The following is a 22,054-nucleotide window of genomic DNA, read 5'->3' on the forward strand; positions in this document are numbered from 1 at the left end:
CATTAGTTCTAGGAGGACGTCATATGACATCCTCCCATTTTTGCCACGCATGCTCACCCTCTGGGCGTGCGGCGCATAGAACACAGCGCATCACCAATCAGGGTAAAGAGCCAATGACGGCGGCTCTTTACCACATGTTCAGCCGATCACGATGTAACAGATTTGCCAGTTAGCTGCATTCTTTTCCTCACAGACAGCATGAGGAGAGAGTTGGTAAACGGCTAGTGTCAAAGGGGACATCTACACTGATAATCGAGGCACTGATCATCGGTGTCCTGATTATCAATGCAGTACAAAATATTTTACAGTGCACACATTCAAGAATGACATTTCCTGCAAGGCTAGTTAAAAACACCTGAACATATTAAAAAAATACGGGGGTTTGGTCACACTATATGGTCATATAGTACTAAGCCCACTTACCAGTGGCGGCTGGTGAAGTTTTAGGATGGGGTGGTGCCAGGCCCCGCCCTTCCTTTTTGACCCCTCCCACTTGGTGAAAATAGGCATGGTTTCAGCTAAATAGTGGGTGTGGCTCTAAGGTGGTGTGGTTAGTGTCTGAGTTGAACGAGGGATGGAGGGAGAGGGATGGAGGGACAGCAGGCCCAGATCCTACACAACAATAGAAATATGTGTATTCTAGAAAGTTTAACAATCAGCAGATAAAGATACTCCAAATACCTGGTGTTAGCACTTCAATCATCCCGGCACCATGGTTGTTATGGTGTCAGGAGGATTGAAGCGCATTATTTCTATTATTATATTACAATTATATTACAATTGAATGAAATCATTCAACTCACCATAATGCAGAATCAGTGGGAGCCCCGAGCGTGTCACTAGCCATGTCGCCTGCCACCAGATGCCATCAGGTGTCCCTCCTTACATCAGGTGCCCCCAGCGGAGTCCCTCCTTACATGCAGCCTCTGTCACATAAAATGCAGCCTGTGTCACCACCAAATTGCAGCAGCATGTGTCACCACCAAATTGCAGCAGCCTGTGTCACCACCAAATTGCAGCAGCCTGTGTCACCACCAAATTGCAGCAGCCTGTGTCACCACCAAATTGCAGCAGCCTGTGTCACCACCAAATTGCAGCAGCATGTGTCACCAAATTGCAGCAGTATGTGTCACCAAATTGCAGCAGCATGTGACACCAAATTGCAGCAGTATGTGTCCCCAAATTGCAGCAGTGTCACCAAATTGCGGCAGTGTCACCAAATTGCAGCAGAATGTTTCCCCAAATTGCAGCAGTGTCAAATTGCAGCAGTATGTGTCCCCAAATTGCAGCAGTATGTGTCCCCAAATTGCAGCAGTATGTGTCCCCAAATTGCAGCAGTGTCACCAAATTGCAGCAGTGTCACCAAATTGCAGCAGTATGTGTCCCCAAATTGCAGCAGTGTGTGTCCCCAAATTGCAGCAGTGTGTGTCCCCAAATTGCAGCAGTGTGTGTCCCCAAATTGCAGCAGTATGTGTCCCCAAATTGCAGCAGTGTGTGTCCCCAAATTGCAGCAGCATGTGTCACCACCAAATCCCCTGCCCCCGTTACTTACCTTGCTATGTGTTGTCCTCTCCAGCGGTGTCTCCTGTGGAGAGCTCCGTTCTTCTCATTTTTCCTGTTTCCTCTCAAGAGAGAGAAACAGGAAGTGACATCATACTGCAATGTCAATCAAACCGCCGGGCCATAGTAATAGATACTAGCGCCGCTCGGAAGCTACTCGGGGCTTCACAAAGCGCTGCAAGGTGGGCTAAATGCCTGCAAATGCAGCGCCACGTCTGCAATCTCGTGATTGCATAGACGTGGCACTTCCCATAAGTGCACTGTGTCCGGCGTCCGAACACAGTGCACTTAAGGACCGTTTTTTGTATTTTTTTTAAAGGGCCAGCTTTAAAATTGTTTTTTTTTTTGACATTTTTTTTTTTTTACTTCCTGGAGGGGGGGCGGCACCCAGGCGCCCCCTATGGACGGGCCGCCACTGCCACTTACTGCGACAAAGTACCCCGAACTAGTGGGTCTAGCCCAAAAAACCTGGTCAAGGTCTATTACAATATACAAGAACATATTTGGGGGCACATCCTAAAATGCGTTTAAATTCAAGATGGTGCTGCTATAAGACCTACAAACAGTATATTTTACAGCACACACATTCAAGAATGACATTTCCTGCAAGGCTAGTTAAAAACACCTGAACATATTCAAAAAATACGGGGGTTTGGTCACACTATATGGTCATATAGTGCTAATCCCACTTACTGCGACAAAGTACCCCGAATTAGTGGGTCCTATTCTAGTAATAGAATGGAAAATCCTTTGTCTCAACCATGGGAGCTGAAATCCTCTATGTGAGAGAACTGAATGGGATACATCCTATGCACTGGTGGCAACTAAATAAGAGGTAATGAGGTGGGGGAGCGGTGTTCCAGATTATCAATGCAGCCACAACAGTGCCCATCAATGCTGCCCACCAGTGCCAACTAGGGATGAGCCGAACACCCCCCTGTTCGGTTCGCACCAGAACTTGCGAACAGGCAAAAAATTTGTTCAAACCCGCAAACACCATTAAAGTCTATGGGACACGAACATGAATAATCAAAAGTGCTAATTTTAAAGGCTTATATGCAAGTTATTGTCATAAAAAGTGTTTGGGGACCTGGGTCCTGCCCCAGGGGACATGGATCAATGCAAAAAAAAGTTTTAAAAACGGCCGTTTTTTCAGGAGCAGTGATTTTAATAATGCTTAAAGTGAAACAATAAAAGTGTAATATCCCTTTAAATTTCGTACCTGGGGGGTGTCTATAGTATGCCTGTAAAGAAGCGCATGTTTCCCGTGTTTAGAACAGTCTGACAGAAAAATGACATTTCAAAGGAAAAAAAGTCATTTAAAACTACTCTCAGCTATTAATGAATTGCCGGTCCGACAATACAACTAAAAGTTAATTGATAAAAACAGCATGGGAATTCTCCACAGGGGAACCCCGAACCAAAATTTAAAAAAAACAATGACGTGGGGGTCCCCCTAAATTCCATACCAGGCCCTTCAGGTCTGGTATGGCTATTAAGGGGAACCCAGGCCAAAATTTAAAAAAAAAATGGCGTGGGGTCTCCCTCAAAATCTATACCAGACCCTTCAGGTCTGGTATGGATTTTAAGGGGAACCCCGCGCCAACATTTTTTTTAAAAATCACGTGGGGTCCCCCCAAAAATCCATACCAGACCCTTATCCGAGCTTGCAACCTGGCAGGCCACAGGAAAAGAGGGGGGGACGAGAGAGCGCCCCCCCTCCTGAACCGTACCAGGCCACATGCCCTCAACATTGGGAGGGTGCTTTGGGGTAGCCCCCCAAAACAACTTGTCCCCATGTTGATGGGGACAGGGGCCTCAACCCCACAACCATTGCCCGGTGGTTGTGGTGGTCTGCGGGTGGGGGGCTTATCGGAATCTGGAAGCCCCCTTTAGCAAGGGGACCCCCAGATCCCGGCCCTCCCCCCTGTGTGAAATGGTAAGGGGGTACAAAAGTACCCCTACCATTTCACAAAAAAACTGTCAAAAATGTTAAAAATGACAAGAGACAGTTTTTGACAATTCCTTTATTTAAATGCTTCTTCTTTCTTCTATCTTCTCTCTTCCTTCGGTTTCTTCCTCCATCTTCTTCTTCTGGTTCTTCCTCCGGTGTTCTCGTCCGGCATCTTCCTCGGCGGCGTCGGCGTCTTCTTTCCTTCTTCTCCTCGGGCCACTCCGCATCCATGATGGCATGGAGGGAGGCTCCCGCTGTGTGACACTTCTCCTCTTCTGACGGTTCTTAAATAACGGGGGCGAGGCCACCCGGTGACCCCGCCCCCCTCTGACACATGGGGACTTGATGGGGACTTCCCTGTGGCATTCCCCGTGATGCCAGAAAGGGGCGGGGTTACGTAACGACAGTTTTTTTGTGAAATGGTAGGGGTACTTTTGTACCCCTTACCATTTCACACAGGGGGGAGGGCCGGGATCTGGGGGTCCCCTTGTTAAAGGGGCTTCCAGATTCCGATAAGCCCCCCGCCCGCAGACCCCCACAACCACTGGGCAAGGGTTGTGGGGATGAGGCCCTTGTCCCCATCAACATGGGGACAAGGTGTTTTGGGGGGCTACCCCAAAGCACCCTCCCAATGTTGAGGGCATGTGGCCTGGTACAGTTCAGGGGGGGTGCTCTCTCGTCCCCCCTCTTTTCCTGCGGCCTGCCAGGTTGCGTGCTCGGATAAGAGTCTGGTTTGGATTTTTGGGGGGACCCCACGCCATTTTTTTTTAAATTTTGGTGCAGGGTTCCCCTTAAAATCCATACCAGACCTGAAGGTTCTGGTATAGATTTTGATTGGGGACCCCACGCAATTTTTTTTTTTTAATTTTGGCCGGGTTCCCCTTAATATCCATACCAGACCTGAAGGGCCTGGTATGGAATATAGGGGGACCCCCCACGTCATTTTTTTTTTTAAATTTTCGTTCAGGGTCCCCCTGTGGGGAATTCCCGTGCCGTTTTTATCAATGAACTTTTATGTGTATTGTCGGACCGGCAATTCATTATAGCCGCGAGTAGTTTTAAATGACTTTTTTTCCTTTGAAATGTCATTTTGCTGTCAGACTGTTCTAAACACGGGAAACATGCACCCCTTTACAGGCATACTATAGACACCCCCCATCTACGAAATTTAAAGGGATATTACACTTTTATGGATTCACTTTAAGCATTATTAAAATCACTGCTCCCGAAAAAACGGCTGTTTTTAAAACTTTTTTTTGCATTGATCCTTGTCCCCTGGGGCAGGACCCAGGTCCCCAAACACTTTTTTATGACAATACCATGCATATAAGCCTTTAGAATTAGCACTTTTGATTTCTCCCATAGACTTTTAAAGGGTGTTCAGCGGCTTTCGAATTTGCAGCGAACACCCCAAATTGTTCGCTGTTCGGCGAATTGGCGAACAGCCGATGTTCGAGTCGAACATGAGTTCGACTCGAACTTGAACCTCATCCCTAGTGCCAACCTGTGCACACCAGTGCTGCCAATCAGTGTCCATTAGTGCTGCATATTAGTGCAGCCTCATCAGTGCCACCTTATCAATGCACACCTTTGCTGCCTCTTCAGTGCCCATCAATGCAGCCCATCAGTGCCCCCTTATAGTACCCATCAGTGCTTCCTATTAGTTCCCATCGGTGCAGCCTCATCAGCCCACATCAGTAAAGGAGAAAAATTACCTGTTTGCTAAATTTTATTACAAAAACTAAGAAAAACTTTTTTTTTTTTTTTTAACATAGTTAGTCAGGTTTAAAAAAAGACACAAGTCAACTAGTTCAACCAAAAAAAAAAAAAAAAAAATACAATCCCATATGCACAATCCTATACCCACAGTTGATCCAGAGGAAGGCGGAAAACCCCAGCAAAGCATGATCCAATTTGCTATAGCAGGGGAAAAGATTACTTCCTGATCCCCCGGATTCCCTGGATCAACTTTACCTATAAATGTTAGTACCCAGTTATATTACGTACATTTAGGAAAGAATCCAGGCTTTTTTAAAGCAATCTACTGAGCTTGCCAGAACCACCTCTGGAGGGAGTCTATTCCACATGTTCACAGCTTTACTGTGAAGAAACACTTTCGTATTTGGAGATGAAACATAAAGAGTGTCCCCTTATCCTCTGTGATGACCTTAAAGTGAATAACTCAACACCAAGTTCACTATATGGAACACTTATGCATTTGTACATGTTGATCATATCCCCCCCCTCTTCCACTTTTTGGATTCCTCCCCCCCTCCGGTGTCACATTTGGCACCTTTCAGGGGGGAGGAGGGAGCAGATACCTGTCTAATACAGGTATTTGCTCCCACTTCCTGGCATAGCTCACCGCAGCGCTTGCGGTGACCTATGCCACTTCCGGCGCCTACCCCGTCCCCCCCCCGCTGTATTCTGTGAGACACAGAACACAGCAGGGACCTGAGAGGACGCGCAGCGCGACTCGCGCATTCGCAGTAGGGAACCAGGAAGTGAAGTCGCATGGCTTCACTTCCTTATTCCCTTAGCGAGGATGGCGGCAGCAGCAGCCGAGAGCCAAAGGATGGATCGGCTTTGGCTGCCGGCATCGCGGGCTCCCTGGACAGGTAAGTGTCCATATATTAAAAGTCAGCAGCTGCAGTATTTGTAGCTGCTGGCTTTTAATATTTTTTTTCAGCGGACCTCCACTTTAATCTCCTCTTCTCAAGAGGGAATAAATTCAGTTCCTCTAATCTTTCCTCATAACTGAGCTCCTCCATGTCTTTTATCAGTTTGGTTGCCCTTCTCTGCACTTTCTCTAGTTCCCCGTTATCCTTTTTGAGTCCTGTGCCCAAAACTGAACTGCATATTCCAGATGAGGTCTTACTAATGATTTGTACAGGGGCAAAATGATAACTCTCTCTTTGGAGTCCATACCTCTCTTAATACAAGAAAGTACCTTGCTCACTTTGGAAACCACAGCTTGGCATTGCATTCTATTATTGAGTTTATGATCTACCAAAAACCCCAGATCGTTCTCCACTATTGATTCCTCCAGTTATACTCCCCCTAGTATGTATGATGCTTGCATATTCTTAGCCCCCAAGTGCATAACTTTACATTTATCAACATTAAACCTCATTTACCACTTAGTTGCCCAATTAGACAGTGCATTGAGGTCGGCTTGTAAATTGGAGACATCCTGTAGGGACATTATTCCCAGTGATGGGAGTAAGTCACACATGTGCAAGTCACAAGCAAGTCTCAAGTCTTAACCTTCAAGTCACAAGCAAGTCCCAAGTTACTGTGGCGAAAAGCAAGCAAGTCAAGTCGAGTCCCTGCTAGAAGTCAAGCAAGTCAAGTCAAGTCATTTATTTTGGTCAAGTCACAAATTAAGTCAAAATACCGATCTACCCCGAAGCTGGGACTCGGGGGAGCTTTCTTTTGGGGGGGGGCGGCTTTTGCCTAGGCCAAGACACAGAACTGGTGGTGCCAAGTCATTGCAAGTCATTGCAAGTCAAATAGCCCAAGTCAAAGTCAAGTCGCAAGTCATTGGTGACAAGTCAAAGTCAAGTCGAGTCATTTATTTAATTTTGTCAAGCAAGTCGCAAGTCCTCAAACAGGTGACTCGAGTCTGACTCGAGTCAAGTCATGTGACTCGAGTCCCCCACCTCTGATTATTCCACTGCATAGCTTAGTGTCATCTGCAAAGACAAAAATGGTACTTTTAATCCCAGACCCCATTTAATTTATAAAGATATTAAAAAGTAAGGGTCCCAACACTGAACCTTGGGGTACACCACTGATAACCTTAGACCATTCAGCGTAAGAGTCATTAACCACTACTCTCTGAATCCTGTCTTTTAGCCAGTTTTTATTAGAAAACTAGACCTGTAGGGGTCTTTATCTGAGGTGAGAGGCTGGGGCAAACCACTGGCGCACTACAGATGGTGGAAGCATATATGATTTCGATTGATTGGATTCTACTCATTTTGGACAAGCACTTTTATTTATGAACTTTTGGACTGGGCATGTCTATTCTTTTTTTTTTTTTACTGTATTGTCACTTTAAACACTGTGGCACCTTTATGGTGTGTGAAGAAAATGTCTTTTTTTTTTTTTTTAATTGTGTGAAGAAAAGCCATTTATAAACATTTTTCTGCACTGTCACTTTGGAATTTTGCACATTATTGTACTTGAGGATTTATTACATTATTCATTGTTTATTGAGTAAGCGCCACTTATAATAGTATCCAATTAGGTTTGTTTGACAACTTCTGTCTTTCATGAATACATGCTGTCTGTTGCTTAAAATATTTTTTTCCAGCAAGAACTCCTCTATGTGGTCTTTTATTAAACTCTCCAGTATCTTCCTGACTATAGAAGTTAAACCAACAGGTCTATAGTTACTTGGTAAAGACTTTGATCCCTTTGGGCACCACATTGGTCCTGCTCCAATCCAGTGTTACCATTCCGGTTATTAACGAGTCCCTAAATAATAGAAACAATGGCCTCCTTGAAATGACAGAGCTCAATTCTTTTAGGATCCGTGGGTGGATGCCATCTGGTCCAGGTGAGCCATTGTGGATCATTGGGGGCTGTGTTACTACCACCCCCAATATGGACATGAGCTCCCACATGCTTCTTTGTATACACATAGCTGAAGAAAGTATTTAATAAATTTGCCTTCTCTTTGTCCCCAGTCACCCACTCTAGATTATTTTGTAAAGGGCCTACATGCTCAGACCTGACCTTTTTATTATTAATGTTATATTTTTGGTTTATTTGAATTTGTTTAGCAAAAAATAAAAGACCCAGTGGTGATTAAATACCACCAAAAGGAAGCTAGATTTGTGTGAAAGAAATGATGAAAATTTCACATGAATACAGTGTTGCATGACCACACAGTTTTCATTCAAAGTGTGACAGTGCTGAAAGCCTAGGCAGCAAGGAGGTAAGAGTGCCCAGTAGTCAGACAATGGCAATTCTTTCACAGATACAGTATAAAGACAAAGACCTAACAACACACTAAAGGAGCTATTTATAGAACTTGCTTTGCTGTGTGAATGCATTAGCATTCGCACAAAAGTCACAAAAGATACCCTTGCAAATGCTTACATAATGTGCAAAATGTTATTTTTTGATATTTAAGTTGTCTTTCAAAGGGCCAATGTAACATTCATTTGGCGAATCCTGTTTGTTCCAATGTTGTCAAGTCAAATGTAATCAGTGTGTAAATGTGTAAACTATAATGGCCCGTACACACGGTCGGATTTTCCGACGGAAAATGTGTGATAGGACCTTGCTGTCGGAAATTCTGACCGTCTGTAGGCTCCATCACACATTTTCCATCGGATTTTCCGACACACAAAGTTTGAGAGCAGGCTATAAAATTTTCCGCCAACAAAATCCGTTGTCGGAATTTCCGATCGTGTGTACACAAATCCGACGCACAAAGTGCCACGCATGCTCAGAATAAATAAAGAGATGAAAGCTATTGGCTACTGCCCGGTTTATAGTCCCAACGTACGTGTTTTACGTCACCGCGTTCAGAATGATCAGATTTTCCAACAACTTTGTGTGACCGTGTGTATGCAAGACAAGTTTGAGCCAACATCCGTCTGAAAAAATCCTAGGATTTTGTTGTTGGAATGTCCGATCAATGTCCAGCCGCGTGTACGGGGCATTATACATCTTACCCTATGGCTTTTGCTATGGAATAAAACAGTAATGTTGGAATCACTCCCTAGGACACACTTAACCCCTTCACTGCCCCGTAGTGGTTAACCCCTTCACTGCTAGTCACATTTACACAGTAATTAATGCACTTTTAATTGCACTGATCGATGTATAAATGTGAATGGTCCCAAAATCGCGCCAAAAGTGTCCGATCTGTCCGCCATAATGTCGCAGTCATGATAAAAATCGCTGATCGCCGCCATTACTAGTAAAAAAAATTATTAATAAAAATGCCATAAAACTATCCCCTATTTTGTAGACACTATAACTTTTGCACAAACCAATCAATAAACGCTTATTGTGATTTTTTTACCAAAAATATGTAAAAGAATACGTATCAGCCTAAACTGAGGAAAAAAAGTTTTTTTATATATATTTTTTGGGGATATTTATTATAGCAAAAAGTAAAAAACAATTTTCAAAGTTTTTTTTCAAAATTTTCGCTATTTTTTTGTTTATAGCGCAAAAAATAAAAACCACAGAGGTGATCAATTACCACCAAAAGAAAGCTCTATTTGTGAGGAGAAAAGGACGTCAATTTTGTTTGAGAGCCATATTGGCCTAAACTGAGAAAAAAATTTGCTTTTTTAAAAAAAAATTGGGGATAGTTATTATAGCAAAAAGTACAAAATATTGGGGTTTTTTTCAAAATTGTCGCTCTTTTTTTGTTTATAGCGCAAAAAATAAAAACCGCAGAGATGATCAAATACCACCAAAAGTAAGCTCTATTTATAGGATAAAATGATGTCAATTTTGTTTGGGTACAAGTGAAGTGGTTTTCCACTCGTTCTCTCCTGGTCGCCACAATGCAGCAAGTCATGCTTCCAGAAGGTAGCCAAGGTCCTGTGCACCTCTTCACTCTCCTCCCTGCAGGAGGAGTACCGCGATTTTAGCAATGTCTTTGACAAAGGTCAAGCCCGTAGTTTGCCTCCACACCGGTCGTATGATTGCGCAATTGACCTTCAACCTGGTGCCATACCCCCTCGTAGTCGGGTTTATCCTTTGTCGTTCTTGGAGAATAGGGCCATGAAGGAGTATATTGCAGACGCACTTTCTCTAGGTTTCATCCACAAATCCTCATCTCCTGCTGGTGTTGGTTTCTTCTTTATGAAGAAGAGTGGTGAACTGAGACCTTGTATTGATTATAAGGGTCTCAATCGTTTCATGATTAAGAATGCCTATCCAATTCCGTTGATTATAGAGTTATTTGACCGCCTCAAGGGAGCAACGGTTTTTACAAAGCTTGATTTGAGAGGGGCATATAATCTCATGAGGATTAAGGAGGGCGACGAGTGGAAAACTGCCTTTAATACCAGAACAGGCGATTATGAGTACCTCGTAATGCCATTTGGCCTTTGTAATGCCCCGGCAGTTTTCCAAGAATTTATTAACAATGTCCTTCGAGATTTGTTGCGGTTATGTGTGGTGGTTTTTCTCGATGATATCCTCATATTTTCCAAGTCCCTGGAGAGCCACCACACAGATGTCTGTCGTGTGCTTCAGAAACGAAGGCCCCTTTCACACTGGGGCAGTAGGGGGCGTCGGCGGTAAAACAGCGCTATTTTTAGCGCTGTTTTACCGCGGTATTCGGCCGCTAGCGGTGCGGTTTTAACCCTCCGCTGGCGGCCAAAAAAGGGTTAAATCCACTCGTATAGCGCGGCTATAGCCGCGGTATTGCCGCGGTATAGCCGCGCTGTCCCATTGATTTCAATGGGCAGGAGCGGTTTAGGAGCGGTGAATACACTGCTCCTTCACCGCTCCAAAGATGCGGCTGACAGGAGATTTTTTCTTCTCCTGCCAGCGCACCGCTTCAGTGTGAAAGCCCTCGGGCTTTCACACTGAACAAACAGTGGAGGCTGTTTTGGGGCAGTTTGCAGGCGGTATTTTTAGCGCAATAACGCCTGCAAACCGCCCCAGTATGAAAGGGGCCTTAGAGAGAATAATCTCTGTTGTAAATTGGAGAAGTGCAAATTCCATCGTGAACAGGTTAAATTCCTGGGTTATGTCATTTCCACTGCTAGTTTTTCTATGGACCCAGAAAAACTTTCAGCAGTCCCACAGTGGCCCGACCCATGGGTTTACATCCTCTGCAGCGTTTTTTTGGCTTTGCCATCTATTATCGGAAGTTTATTTGAAAATTCTCTTCTCTGGTTAAGCCCCTGACTGATATGACCAGAAAGGAAGGTAACCCACAGAGTTGGTCTCCGGAGTCCATTAAGGCTTTTGAGAGTCTCAAGGCTGCCTTTGTTTCTGCTCCTGTTTTGGCACATCCTGATACTCGGTTAGCTTTTATCCTTGAGGTTGATGCTTCTGAGACTGGAGTCGGCGCTCTTCTGTCTCAACGTCCTACCTCTGAGAGTGCTATGCATCCTTGTGGCTACTTTTCCAAGAAATTGTCACCTGTGGAGTGCAATTACGAGATTAGTGACAGAGAGCTGTTAGCGATCATTTTAGCCCTGAAAGAATGGACAATCTCCTCGAAGGTACCACGACTCTCTCCCAGAAGGGCGCAATGGGCTCTTTTCTTGTCTAGTTTCAATTACATTGTCTCTGTCTTACCCGGTAATAAGAATGTAAGGGCTGACGCTTTGTCGCAACAATTTTCCTCCACTTCGAAGATGGAGTCAGTTCCGATACCTGTGATTCTTCCTGATTGTATTCTGGCTACAGTTCGCACCAGTCTCACTTCTCCTTTGGGTGATAAAATTCTTGCCGCTCAGGTCCATGCTCCTCCTGAGAAACCTTTGACCGCTGCTTTGTCCCAGAGAGCCTCCGTACCAGGGGCGGATCCAGAGTCTAGTCTCGGGAGGGGCACTGCCAGAAAATATATTTTTTTGGGGTACATCTATCGGGGAAATGGCTGGTGTTGGCGCTTCAATCATCACGGCACCATGGTTGTTATGGTGTCAGGATGATTGAAGCGCATTATTACTATTATTACATTGTTATAAAAAATTAAATAGTTTAACTCACCATAATGCAGAATCAGTGGGAGCCCCGAGTGTGTCACTTGCCACGTCACCTGTCACCAGATTGTCACTTGCCACGTCGCCTGCCACATGTTGTGGATTGTCACTTGCCACGTCGCCTGTCACCAGATGCAGATTGTCACTTGCCACGTCGCCTGCCACGTTGCGGATTGTCACTTGCCATGTCACTTGCCACATCGCCTGCCACATGTTGCGGATTGTCACTTGCCACGTCACCTGTCAACAGATGCAGATTGTCACTTGCCACGTCGCCTGCCACATGTTACGGATTGTCACTTGCCACGTCGCCTGTCACCAGATGCAGATTGTCACTTGCCACGTCGCCTGTCACCAGATGAAGATTGTCACTTGCCACGTCGCCTGCCACATGTTGCGGATTGTCACTTGCCACGTCGCCTGTCACCAGATGAAGATTGTCACTTGCCACGTCGCCTGCCACATGTTACGGATTGTCACTTGCCATGTCGCCTGTCACCAGATGAAGATTGTCACTTGCCACGTCGCCTGCCACATGTTACGGATTGTCACTTGCCACGTCGCCTGTCACCAGATGAAGATTGTCACTTGCCACCTGCTGAGGTGGTCTCTTGTGTCCCAGAGACAGGCAGCAGAGAGATGATGTAATCTCTCTGCTGCCGCAGCTGCCTGCATGGGATGCAGGGCGGGCGCCGGGCGGTGAGAGATGATGTCATCTCTCTGCTCCCCCGCCCGCCGGCTCCCTGATTGGCCAGCAGCCCGCCCACAAACACATCGAGCGGCACATGTCAGCGGCGGCTCTCTCTCTCTCTCACCTATGGAGCCACCCGGTGGCTCTCTCACTCACGGAGCCGCCCAGTGGCTCTCTCACTCACGGAGCCACCCGGCGGCTCTCTCACTGACTCACGGAGCCGCCCGGCGGCTCTTTCAGTCACGGAGCCGCCCAGCGGCTCTCTCACTCACGGAGCCACCCGGCGGCTCTCTCACTTACGGAGCCACCCGCCGGCGGGCTCTGTCACAGTCTCCCGCATTTCTCGGAGGGGGCAATTGCCCCGTTGCCCCCCCCCTGGGTCCGCCCCTGCTCCGTACTGCCGTGCTCCAGACTTACCATTCTCCCAAGGCTGCTGGCCACCCTGGGAGGAATCAACTCTCTTGGGCCATTAGGGCTGCACAAGGGACATGTGACGTAGCGCTGTAGACGGGGAGTGGCCGCTATCTCGTTGGTGGGAAGTGCTGGACGTTTTTTCTATTGCCTGTACCTCATTGAATACATGTCAATTTTATATACTGTTTTTTATCAATAAATTGACCCTTCTGTCAGATGTCTGCGCAATGAGAGTGTTTCTTCCATGTTTTACCTATGTGGCCGCCGGGGTATTCCTTTGGGAGCATTCCGCTTAGTCAAGTATTTACTGGGCTGCTTACACCTGGACGGTCAGTGAGAGAGGGACCTCTGTAAAGCAGTGAACCGTATGAAACGTGGATCCGACCAACCATACATCTTTCTACTGTGTATATCCAATGCACTGGCGGTAAGAGTCAGTTAGATTGGGTGTTGGTGATGGCTCTTTGTCTTCAGTTTCTGAATATTTCTAATGGATTTCTGAGCTCTTTGTGATGCATTAAATTTATCAATATATCAGAATTTATATGTTTTTGATGGACTCATTGTTTATTATCACCATTTTTTAGCTCTGCACCTCTTACCCCATATTTTCTTTTATTGTATCCAACAATATTGTGCCAGCAGCTTTTTACAATTTATATACTTTTAGGTTTAGCGCAACAAATTTCTCTTCTTTTGATTCCCAACAATTCTGGTGGCCTAGTCTGTGTGTGCTCAGAGTAAGACTCCATGACACCTTCCAGTGGGCCTCCTACAAGCCATACCCAATGGAGACAGGCCCTGGACCCACCTGTCTATGGATTTCATTGTGGAGTTACCCAACTCCCAGGGCAACACTGTTATCCTTATGGTGGTTGACCGGTTCCCGAAAATGTCCCATTGTATTCCACTTAAGAAGTTGCCCACTTCTAAGGAACTGGCTTTCATTTTTGCTCGGGAGATCTTTTGCTTACATGGGCTTACATGGGCTACCCAAGACAGGGGTAGTCAGTTTGTGTCCCCGTTCTGGCGAGCCTTTTGTTCACAGTTGGGAATTCAGCTTGCTTTCTCCTCTTCGTATTACCCGCAGTCCAATGGGGCAGCAGAACGAGCCAATCAGTCCTTGGAGCAATTCCTACATTGCTTTATTTCTGACCATCATAACAACTGGTCAGACCGTGGGCGGCGTTTGCTCACAATTCTGCCTTGAATTCTGTTTCCTGATTGTCCCCGTTTATGGCGAACTATGGTTTCCAACCTTCCATGTTGCCTGACTCGTTTGTTCCACTGAGTATTCCTGCATTAGAGGATCATCTCTGTGGTCTTCATTCCACTTGGGCACAAGTCCAGGAGGCTTTGCGACATGCTAATGATAGGTACAGACTCCATGCTGACTGCAGATGCCTGCCTGCGCCTTCCTACCAGGTTGGGGACAGGGTCTGGTTGTCATCACGCAACCTCCGACTTCGTGTTGCCTCTCTGAAGTTCGCACTTCGGTTTATTGGTATTCTTCGCAGGAATAACCCAGTGGCTTACGCATTAGACCTTCCTTCTAATATGTGTATCTTGAATGTATTTCATGTCTCCTTATTAAAACCTTTGGTCTGCAACCGCTTTGCCACCTCGGTGCCTCATCCTCACCCTGTACAGGTTGAGAACCATGAGGAGTATGAAGTACAGTCCATTGTTGACTCCCATAGGTTCCGTGGGCGCATACAGTACCTGGTGCATTGGAAAGGGCATGGACCGGAGGAACGCTCTTGGGTCTCATCCTCAGACTTACATGCCCCTGTCCTCCTCCGTGATTTCCATAGATGTTTCCCCCTCAAGCCTGGTGTTCCTCTGAGGGGGAGGGGTCATTGAGGAGGGAGTACTGTCAGGGCTGAGCTCAGCCCTTCCTTCTCAAAGCTGGCTGCTTAGCTGTCGGCTAATTGCCAGCTCCTTTCTCTCCACAGTGACTCACCTGTTGATGATATCCTGCTCGTCTGTTCTGCCTACTTAAGTCGTCCAGCCCAGATGATCTCTGCCTTTGCCTTGGTCACATCTCTAGAGACGCTCTCCTGTGTTCCTGTTAAAGACTTGCTTGACTGACATTCCTTCTGGCTCCAGATCCTGTTTGCTGTTCTACTACGCTCATCTCTGGCTCTCTGACGTTTTGGCTTGTCTGACTATCCGTTCCGATTCCTGAACTCTGGCTAGGTTTTGACTACATTTACTCTGTTAACCTTTTTATTATTATTATTATTATTAAACAAGTGTGATTTAACTGTACTTCTGTCTCAGTCTGATTCATCGTTTCTGACAGGGTGGAGGCAGTGAAGGACAAAGTAGACAGTTAAGGGTAGAAAAGATTTAATGTGGACTGCATGAGAGGGTGTGAATGAAATCAGTGAAAAGGTCTATTTGACATCACAGAGGAAGGAATTTTATTTTTGGAGGGTGGATTTATACTGGGTGAAGTCATGCTTGGACTTAGTCTTATACCACAAATGCTCAAGAGTGCAGCTATATTTTTTGAGACTTCTGGTGTCGTCTGTTTGCCAACGTTGCATGGCTGGGGCCTGATTTTGTGTATGTTGAGAGGAAGCAAGTGTGTCCAGGAAGGATGACAGTGAACTGTTGTAGACAGAAGTGGCTAGGTTGGGGCGGGACAGGGGTAAGATTTTGTGATAGAGGTAGTCTGTTGCACAATAAAAAAAGGGTTAAAGTGGCAAAGGTTTCTACGGGTAACTGTTATGCGGTTGGGGGTAAAGGAGATGAAAGAGAGAGTGAAGCTAATAAGGTAGTGATCAGAAAGGGGAAAAAGGATTGTTGGACAGGTTGCGAGGAGTGCATAGGTAGGGGAATACACGGTCAAAGGAGTTGCCTTAAGAGTGAGTAGAAGCGTGTGTGTATTGTTTTAAGCCAAAAGAGGAGGTTAGTGGTATGTTAAAGTCAAGGAGAATGATTGTATAAATTTCAGAAGTGAGATAATAGGATAGTCAGGCAGAAAAGTCACCAAGGAACTTTGATACCAGTCCAGGCAGCCTCCTGGACTGGTATCAAAGTTCCTTGATGACTTCTCTGCCTGACTATTCTATTTTCTCTCTTCTGAAATTTATACAATCATTCTTCTTGACTTTAACATGTCACTAATCTCCTCTTTTGACCTAAAACAATAGACGCATGCTTCAACTCACTCTCAAGGCAACTCCTTTGACCGTGTATTCCATGTAAATCACAGCAATTCTCAAAGATACTAGAGAAAATATACAAATATAGTAAGACTCAAATGAGGAGAGGGACAGAGAGGAAGGTGAGTGAAGAACCTGAAAAGTGCTATGTGGATATAGAAGGATTCCTATCTTACCTCCTTTACATCCACTGGGTCTGGGAGATTGGGTCCAGAGGAGGTTACCATGGGAGTGGGTAGTAGGAGAGGCAGAGTCAATTTCTTGAAGTTATGTTTCAGTACAACAGTACAACAGCAAGTAGGTTAAAGGAGTTAGTGATAAAAACTCACCTCTGTCCAATTCCTTTTTAACAGACAAAGGGCACATAAAAAGCGAGGGGCTAGTTGTGGAAAGAAGATAAATAGAAACTAAATTGTGTGGATTGAGGCTGCTGACAGAGGATGGGGGGTGCCGGGTGTGTTGGTAAAAGTTAAGTGACGGAGGCCCAGGATATGGGAACATATCTCCGGAAGTTAGGAAAAACAGAACGATGAGGAAAGTAATATGGGAGTGAAATTTATGGCACACACCAGTGACCTGGAGGTTATGTTAGCATGTGGGTTCAGAATTAGCAGGAGTTGATGAACGCAGTAATAAGGAGAGGGCAGGAGTAAGGGAAATATATATAAGTTACATAGTTACATAATAGAGGGTACATGTTACAGAGTGGAGAGATTAATGTCTGGTACACACTACTATTTTTTATTCAACCCAGCTGGTTTTCTAGCATGCTCATCCAACAGAAACTGGTCAAACGGCCGGATTCTGTCAGACAGCCTGACTTACAGACGGGCCGAATGTCACCCGGTTTTTATTGAACCAGCTGATGTCTCCCAACATTCAGCCCATGTGTAAGGGGCTTAAGAAGCAGACTGGGTAAGAGATGAAAGAGCTGGATGGGGAAATATGGTCACCTGCAGTCAGTTTAGTGTTTGTCAAAGTAGTTTGTTGCCCATTTTCTCTTTGTGCCTTAGCTGAAGTACAGTGTGAAAGTTCAATACCTAATCCAATAAAATACCTAATCAAGAATAATTGCCAGTGCCACTTCAGCCTGTGCTTGCCCCAAAAAGGTGGTCTAAATTTATATTGGTCTCACAAATATTGTTCCCATTATTGGTCGATCCTGCTATATAATAGTTGATAGCCTTAAACTGTTTGACATTATTTGTTGTATGTGATTTTTCATCCATCTTTTTATATACACAGTCTGACTATAGTAGTGTAATTGTGCACGTTGTGCAAATTTCTATCTACAGTGCTATGTTTTGACACATACATCAAACTGTTATCACTTGTATCTGTAACGTCTGCATACTGTTAATAAATCTTTATGAAACTAAATTTATATTGGGATGGGTGGGGGTAGTACTGGTCTATTAATCAATCAGTAATTCATAAAAGACACATGACTAACATACAAACTTATAACACCAAAGTCAGACTACAAGGGAAGAAAGAGGGCAGAGTTCAGAGTTATAAAGATTAAGATCAGCTCCTAATTTAGGTGAGACAGTAAGAGAACAAAATAAATATCACAATAATATGGACAGGGCTACAGATGTTGAAAGCAGCATAGGTTACCATGAAGCACATTGATAGTAATGAGTCAATTTCAGTTAGAGGTGGATGTTTAAAGCAGGGAACAGAGAAGAGGTGTTCAGATGATGCAGGGCGTAAGTGCAATACTTAATCCAAGGAAATACTTTATCCAAAAATAATAATTGCCAGTGTCACCCAGTTTGTGCTAACCCAGCCTAAGCCAGTTCTGATTGTTGTACTTCTAAGCACCTCAATACGTTTGAAGACCTTTTCTAGGTCTTTCACACTTGCACTTCCAAAGGCCATTCTGCTTAGTGTTTCTTGACTGCTGAATCCTTCGTTGGTAATAATTGACACAAGGAGTTAGAAGCTGTCTACCATAGATTAGACCGTGGTTAAATAACTAAAGTGTCATCATATTAAATTGTAATATTGACACTGCATTTATAAGTAATACAAGATAGAAAAAAAATAAAATACAATTATATATATATATATATATATATATATATATATATATATATATATATATATATATATATATATATATATATACACATATTGCAAGCATTTTATTAAGCTTAAAGTATAACTAAAGGCAATTTTTTTTTTTTTTGGTTTTGGACAGAGTAGAGAGGGATTAGAATACCTATTAGGATTCTATTGCTGTCTATGCCCCCATTAGCGACATTCATCCACTCTGTTTGTTCTGTTTACCATTACCATTGAAAACAAAAGTAAAAGAAAATTCCAAATTTTGAATTGTCCCTAGAAAAATAACAGAGACAAAATCTTCCAGTGGAGACACTAGTTCTGTGACCTGGTGGGCCCCAAGGGATTCCCTTAATCTTCAGGATTTCCGCTCAGGTCTTGTTTTGGCAATGGAACAAGAAGTGAAGGTAAATCGCCCCCATTGGGGTACAGATGGCAAGAAAAAAACTGACAGGGGTTAAATCCCTCCCTTACACTATTTTCTTACTCCACTTACTTACTTTGATCTCCATCATTTCCCACTCCGGAGTGCCAAGTGGGAGGGTCTGTCTGCTATAATTTCATTTTCAGTCCCAGTCTTGTAATAAGAAAAAAATAGTAGAACATTACATGAATAGCATGGCTACAAGGACGCAAGATTTGAATTTTGGCACGCTTAGAAAACCATAGCTGGTAAAAAAATTGGTGTGGAAAGAAGATTTTATGAACAATGTTTCACATATGGTGACTATGCCCCAAAGTAAAAAGTTTTCGGAATTGAGTTTATGATCTTATTTATTCCCTCACTAATATTGATCTAAACAAATCCCAAAAACAACCACTACTTTGCAGTCATATGGAGAAAATCCCTGAACACTTAATAAGATTGATACATTTTATATTTGTAGCAGTCAAAATGACTATAGCCAGATCTTGGAAAACAACAACCCTACCCTTTAACATCCTAAAGGCTAAATTGTCCTAGATTATGATTAATGAACATCTTTCAGCCATATTAAATTATAAGGTTCAGTTACTTGAGAAATCCTGGGATCCGTGGACTAAATATCAGATTGATGATTCTAGAACCGTTTCCACTTGTTTCCACCAAATTACTTCAAAAATAGAAAAGTCGGCACACAATACTTTGTACCTTTAACCTTTTTCCTTTCTTATCTTTTTTTCTCTCTTTCCTTTACTTTTTTTGATCATTATTTTGGCTACATAAGGTCTCTGTTGGACCCATTGTAATATTCACCTACAATCTTAGGATGACAAACTAATCCTCATTTGTTTACAAAAGCTTATTAGACTCCATGTAAATTTAAGGGTATTTTTCTTTGATAGATTTTGAAAACTTAATCTATATAAATAATAATATAATGGAAATATAGCTATTATGCCCCGTACACACGGTCGGACATTGATCAGACATTCCGACAACAAAATCCTAGGATTTTTTCCGCTAGATGTTGGCTCAAACTTGTCTTGCATACACACGGTCACACAAAGTTGTCGGAAAATCCGATCATTCTGAACACGGTGACGTAAAACACGTATGTCGGGACTATAAACGGGGCAGTAGCCAATAGCTTTCATCTCTTTATTTATTCTGAGCATGCGTGGCACTTTGTGCGTCGGATTTGTGTACACACGATCGGAAAATTTTATAGCCTGCTCTCAAACTTTGTGTGTCGGAAAATCCAATGGAAAATGTGTGATGGGGCCCACACACGGTCGGAATTTCCAACAAGGTCCTATCACACATTTTCCGTCGGAAAATCCGACCGTGTGTACGGGGCATTAGAGTTACATATTGATGTTTATTATTATACTTGCAAATGTTGAAAATTGTTATGTGGATTTGACTCTCAGTTATTCTTGTTCTGTATCATCCACTCTGTTGTATGTATACAATTTTTGTTCTATGTATACAATGATAATAAAGCATATCTAATCTAGCTAATCTATTTACAATGTATTTGTAAAGACTATTGGTATTGTACCCTTGCTGTACTATTTAATGAAAATCATTATTTGTACATTCTTTATTTGAAAAAATCTGAATAAAACCTTTGAAAAAGAAAGAAGATTTTATATATAAAATTGTTTGTGCAGCAATAAATACAAGGCATGTGTACAAGGCCTTTCTTTTGCATAAGCAAGTCTATGTTTTACTCAAAATCAAGCAATGAGCTTGAACAAACAGAAGAACAATAACATTCAAACTCAGATGCCTAATAGCCATTCTTTCTTTCTTAGGCAAGCAGTCAAGATGAAAGAAAAAGGGACTTTGAAACTATTTTTGCACACTATGATGTAGTAAGTAACATCAACTGCTCATTTTTTAAACAATATAACTGTGTATTGCTGAAATATAACGTTTTAGATTTGTGCTTAATCTTAAACCCCAGGCAAATGTAAAACAATCAATTTATGTAATAATTATAAACAATTCCATGCATTTTGAAATACAGCTAATATGAGTACCTGAATATGTTTTTATTTTAGCTTTCTGTATTCATCTGCATATTAACTCAGACTGGAAAGCTTATCAGGACTGTAGTGCCTCACACTGTGCTGTCAATCTAATGTTGTCCATACAGGGAACATATTTATATAGGATCCAAAAGAAAAATAGGATCAGAAGATCCCAAAATTCATTAAATTCACCATACACTTAAAGTGACACTAAAGGTAATTTTTTTTTTTTTTAAATAACAAACATGTCATACTTACCTCCACTGTGCAGCTTGTTTTGCACACAGTGACCCTGATCATCCTCTTCTGGGGTCCCTCTGCGACTGTCTCGGCTCCTTCCAGCATCAGATAACCCCCTGGGAGAAGCGCTCTCCCAGTGGGTTACCTTACAGGCGCGCTCCCGAGCCCAGCATTCGGCGTCCATAGATGCCAATTGCAGTACTTGGCCCCGTCCCCCCGCCAATGGCTGCGCTGCTATCAATCTATCCAATGAACAGCCAAGAACACCCTAGCAGAGAGAAGGCGCGTCCCCATGGGACAAGTTCGAGGGTTCAGGTAAGTAAAACGGGGGGGGGGGCTGGGGGCCGATCACAGATAGGTGTTTTTTGTCCTTAATGCATAGGATGCATTAAGGTCAAAAAACACTTACCTTTACAACCTTTTTACCAATCTATCTACTTTCCTATGATCCGATTCTGAATCCAAACTCACCAGAGAATTTTCGATTAAATTCCTTGGTTTTGCTCAAAATCATTCCCATGACAGGGTCTGATTATTTTTAATAATTCAAAGATTTGATCATATAGTCCAATTCTGTGAAGAATCGCTCGATTAGATTGTTGTGTATGACTACCGTAACACTATTCATTTGTTAACGGTATGGGAGAACCCAGCAATGCCTCATCCGTTTTTTGTGGTTACATTGTGGTCCAGTAAATAGGCAGTGTTGGTCCTTGACCAAGCTACACTGCTTTATTAACCAAACAGACATTAAAGTGATTGTAAAGTTTTTTTTAAAAAAATAACAAACATGTTA

The 22,054-nt window shown here is 43.5% G+C and overlaps 1 protein-coding gene across 1 annotated transcript in view; it reads left to right on the forward strand.

The window, feature by feature from the left end:
- The window catches only part of SCGN (secretagogin, EF-hand calcium binding protein), a 130,264-nt gene that overhangs the window by 81,919 nt on the left and 26,291 nt on the right, over positions 1–22,054 (forward strand). The window contains exon 9 of the mRNA XM_073631178.1: positions 20,800–20,859. Within this exon, the coding sequence (XP_073487279.1) occupies positions 20,800–20,859 (60 nt within the window). The remainder of the gene's footprint in view (positions 1–20,799; positions 20,860–22,054) is intronic.

Source organism: Aquarana catesbeiana, linkage group LG05, assembly GCF_042186555.1.
Source record: "Aquarana catesbeiana isolate 2022-GZ linkage group LG05, ASM4218655v1, whole genome shotgun sequence".
Classification (NCBI taxonomy): Eukaryota; Metazoa; Chordata; class Amphibia; order Anura; family Ranidae; genus Aquarana; species Aquarana catesbeiana.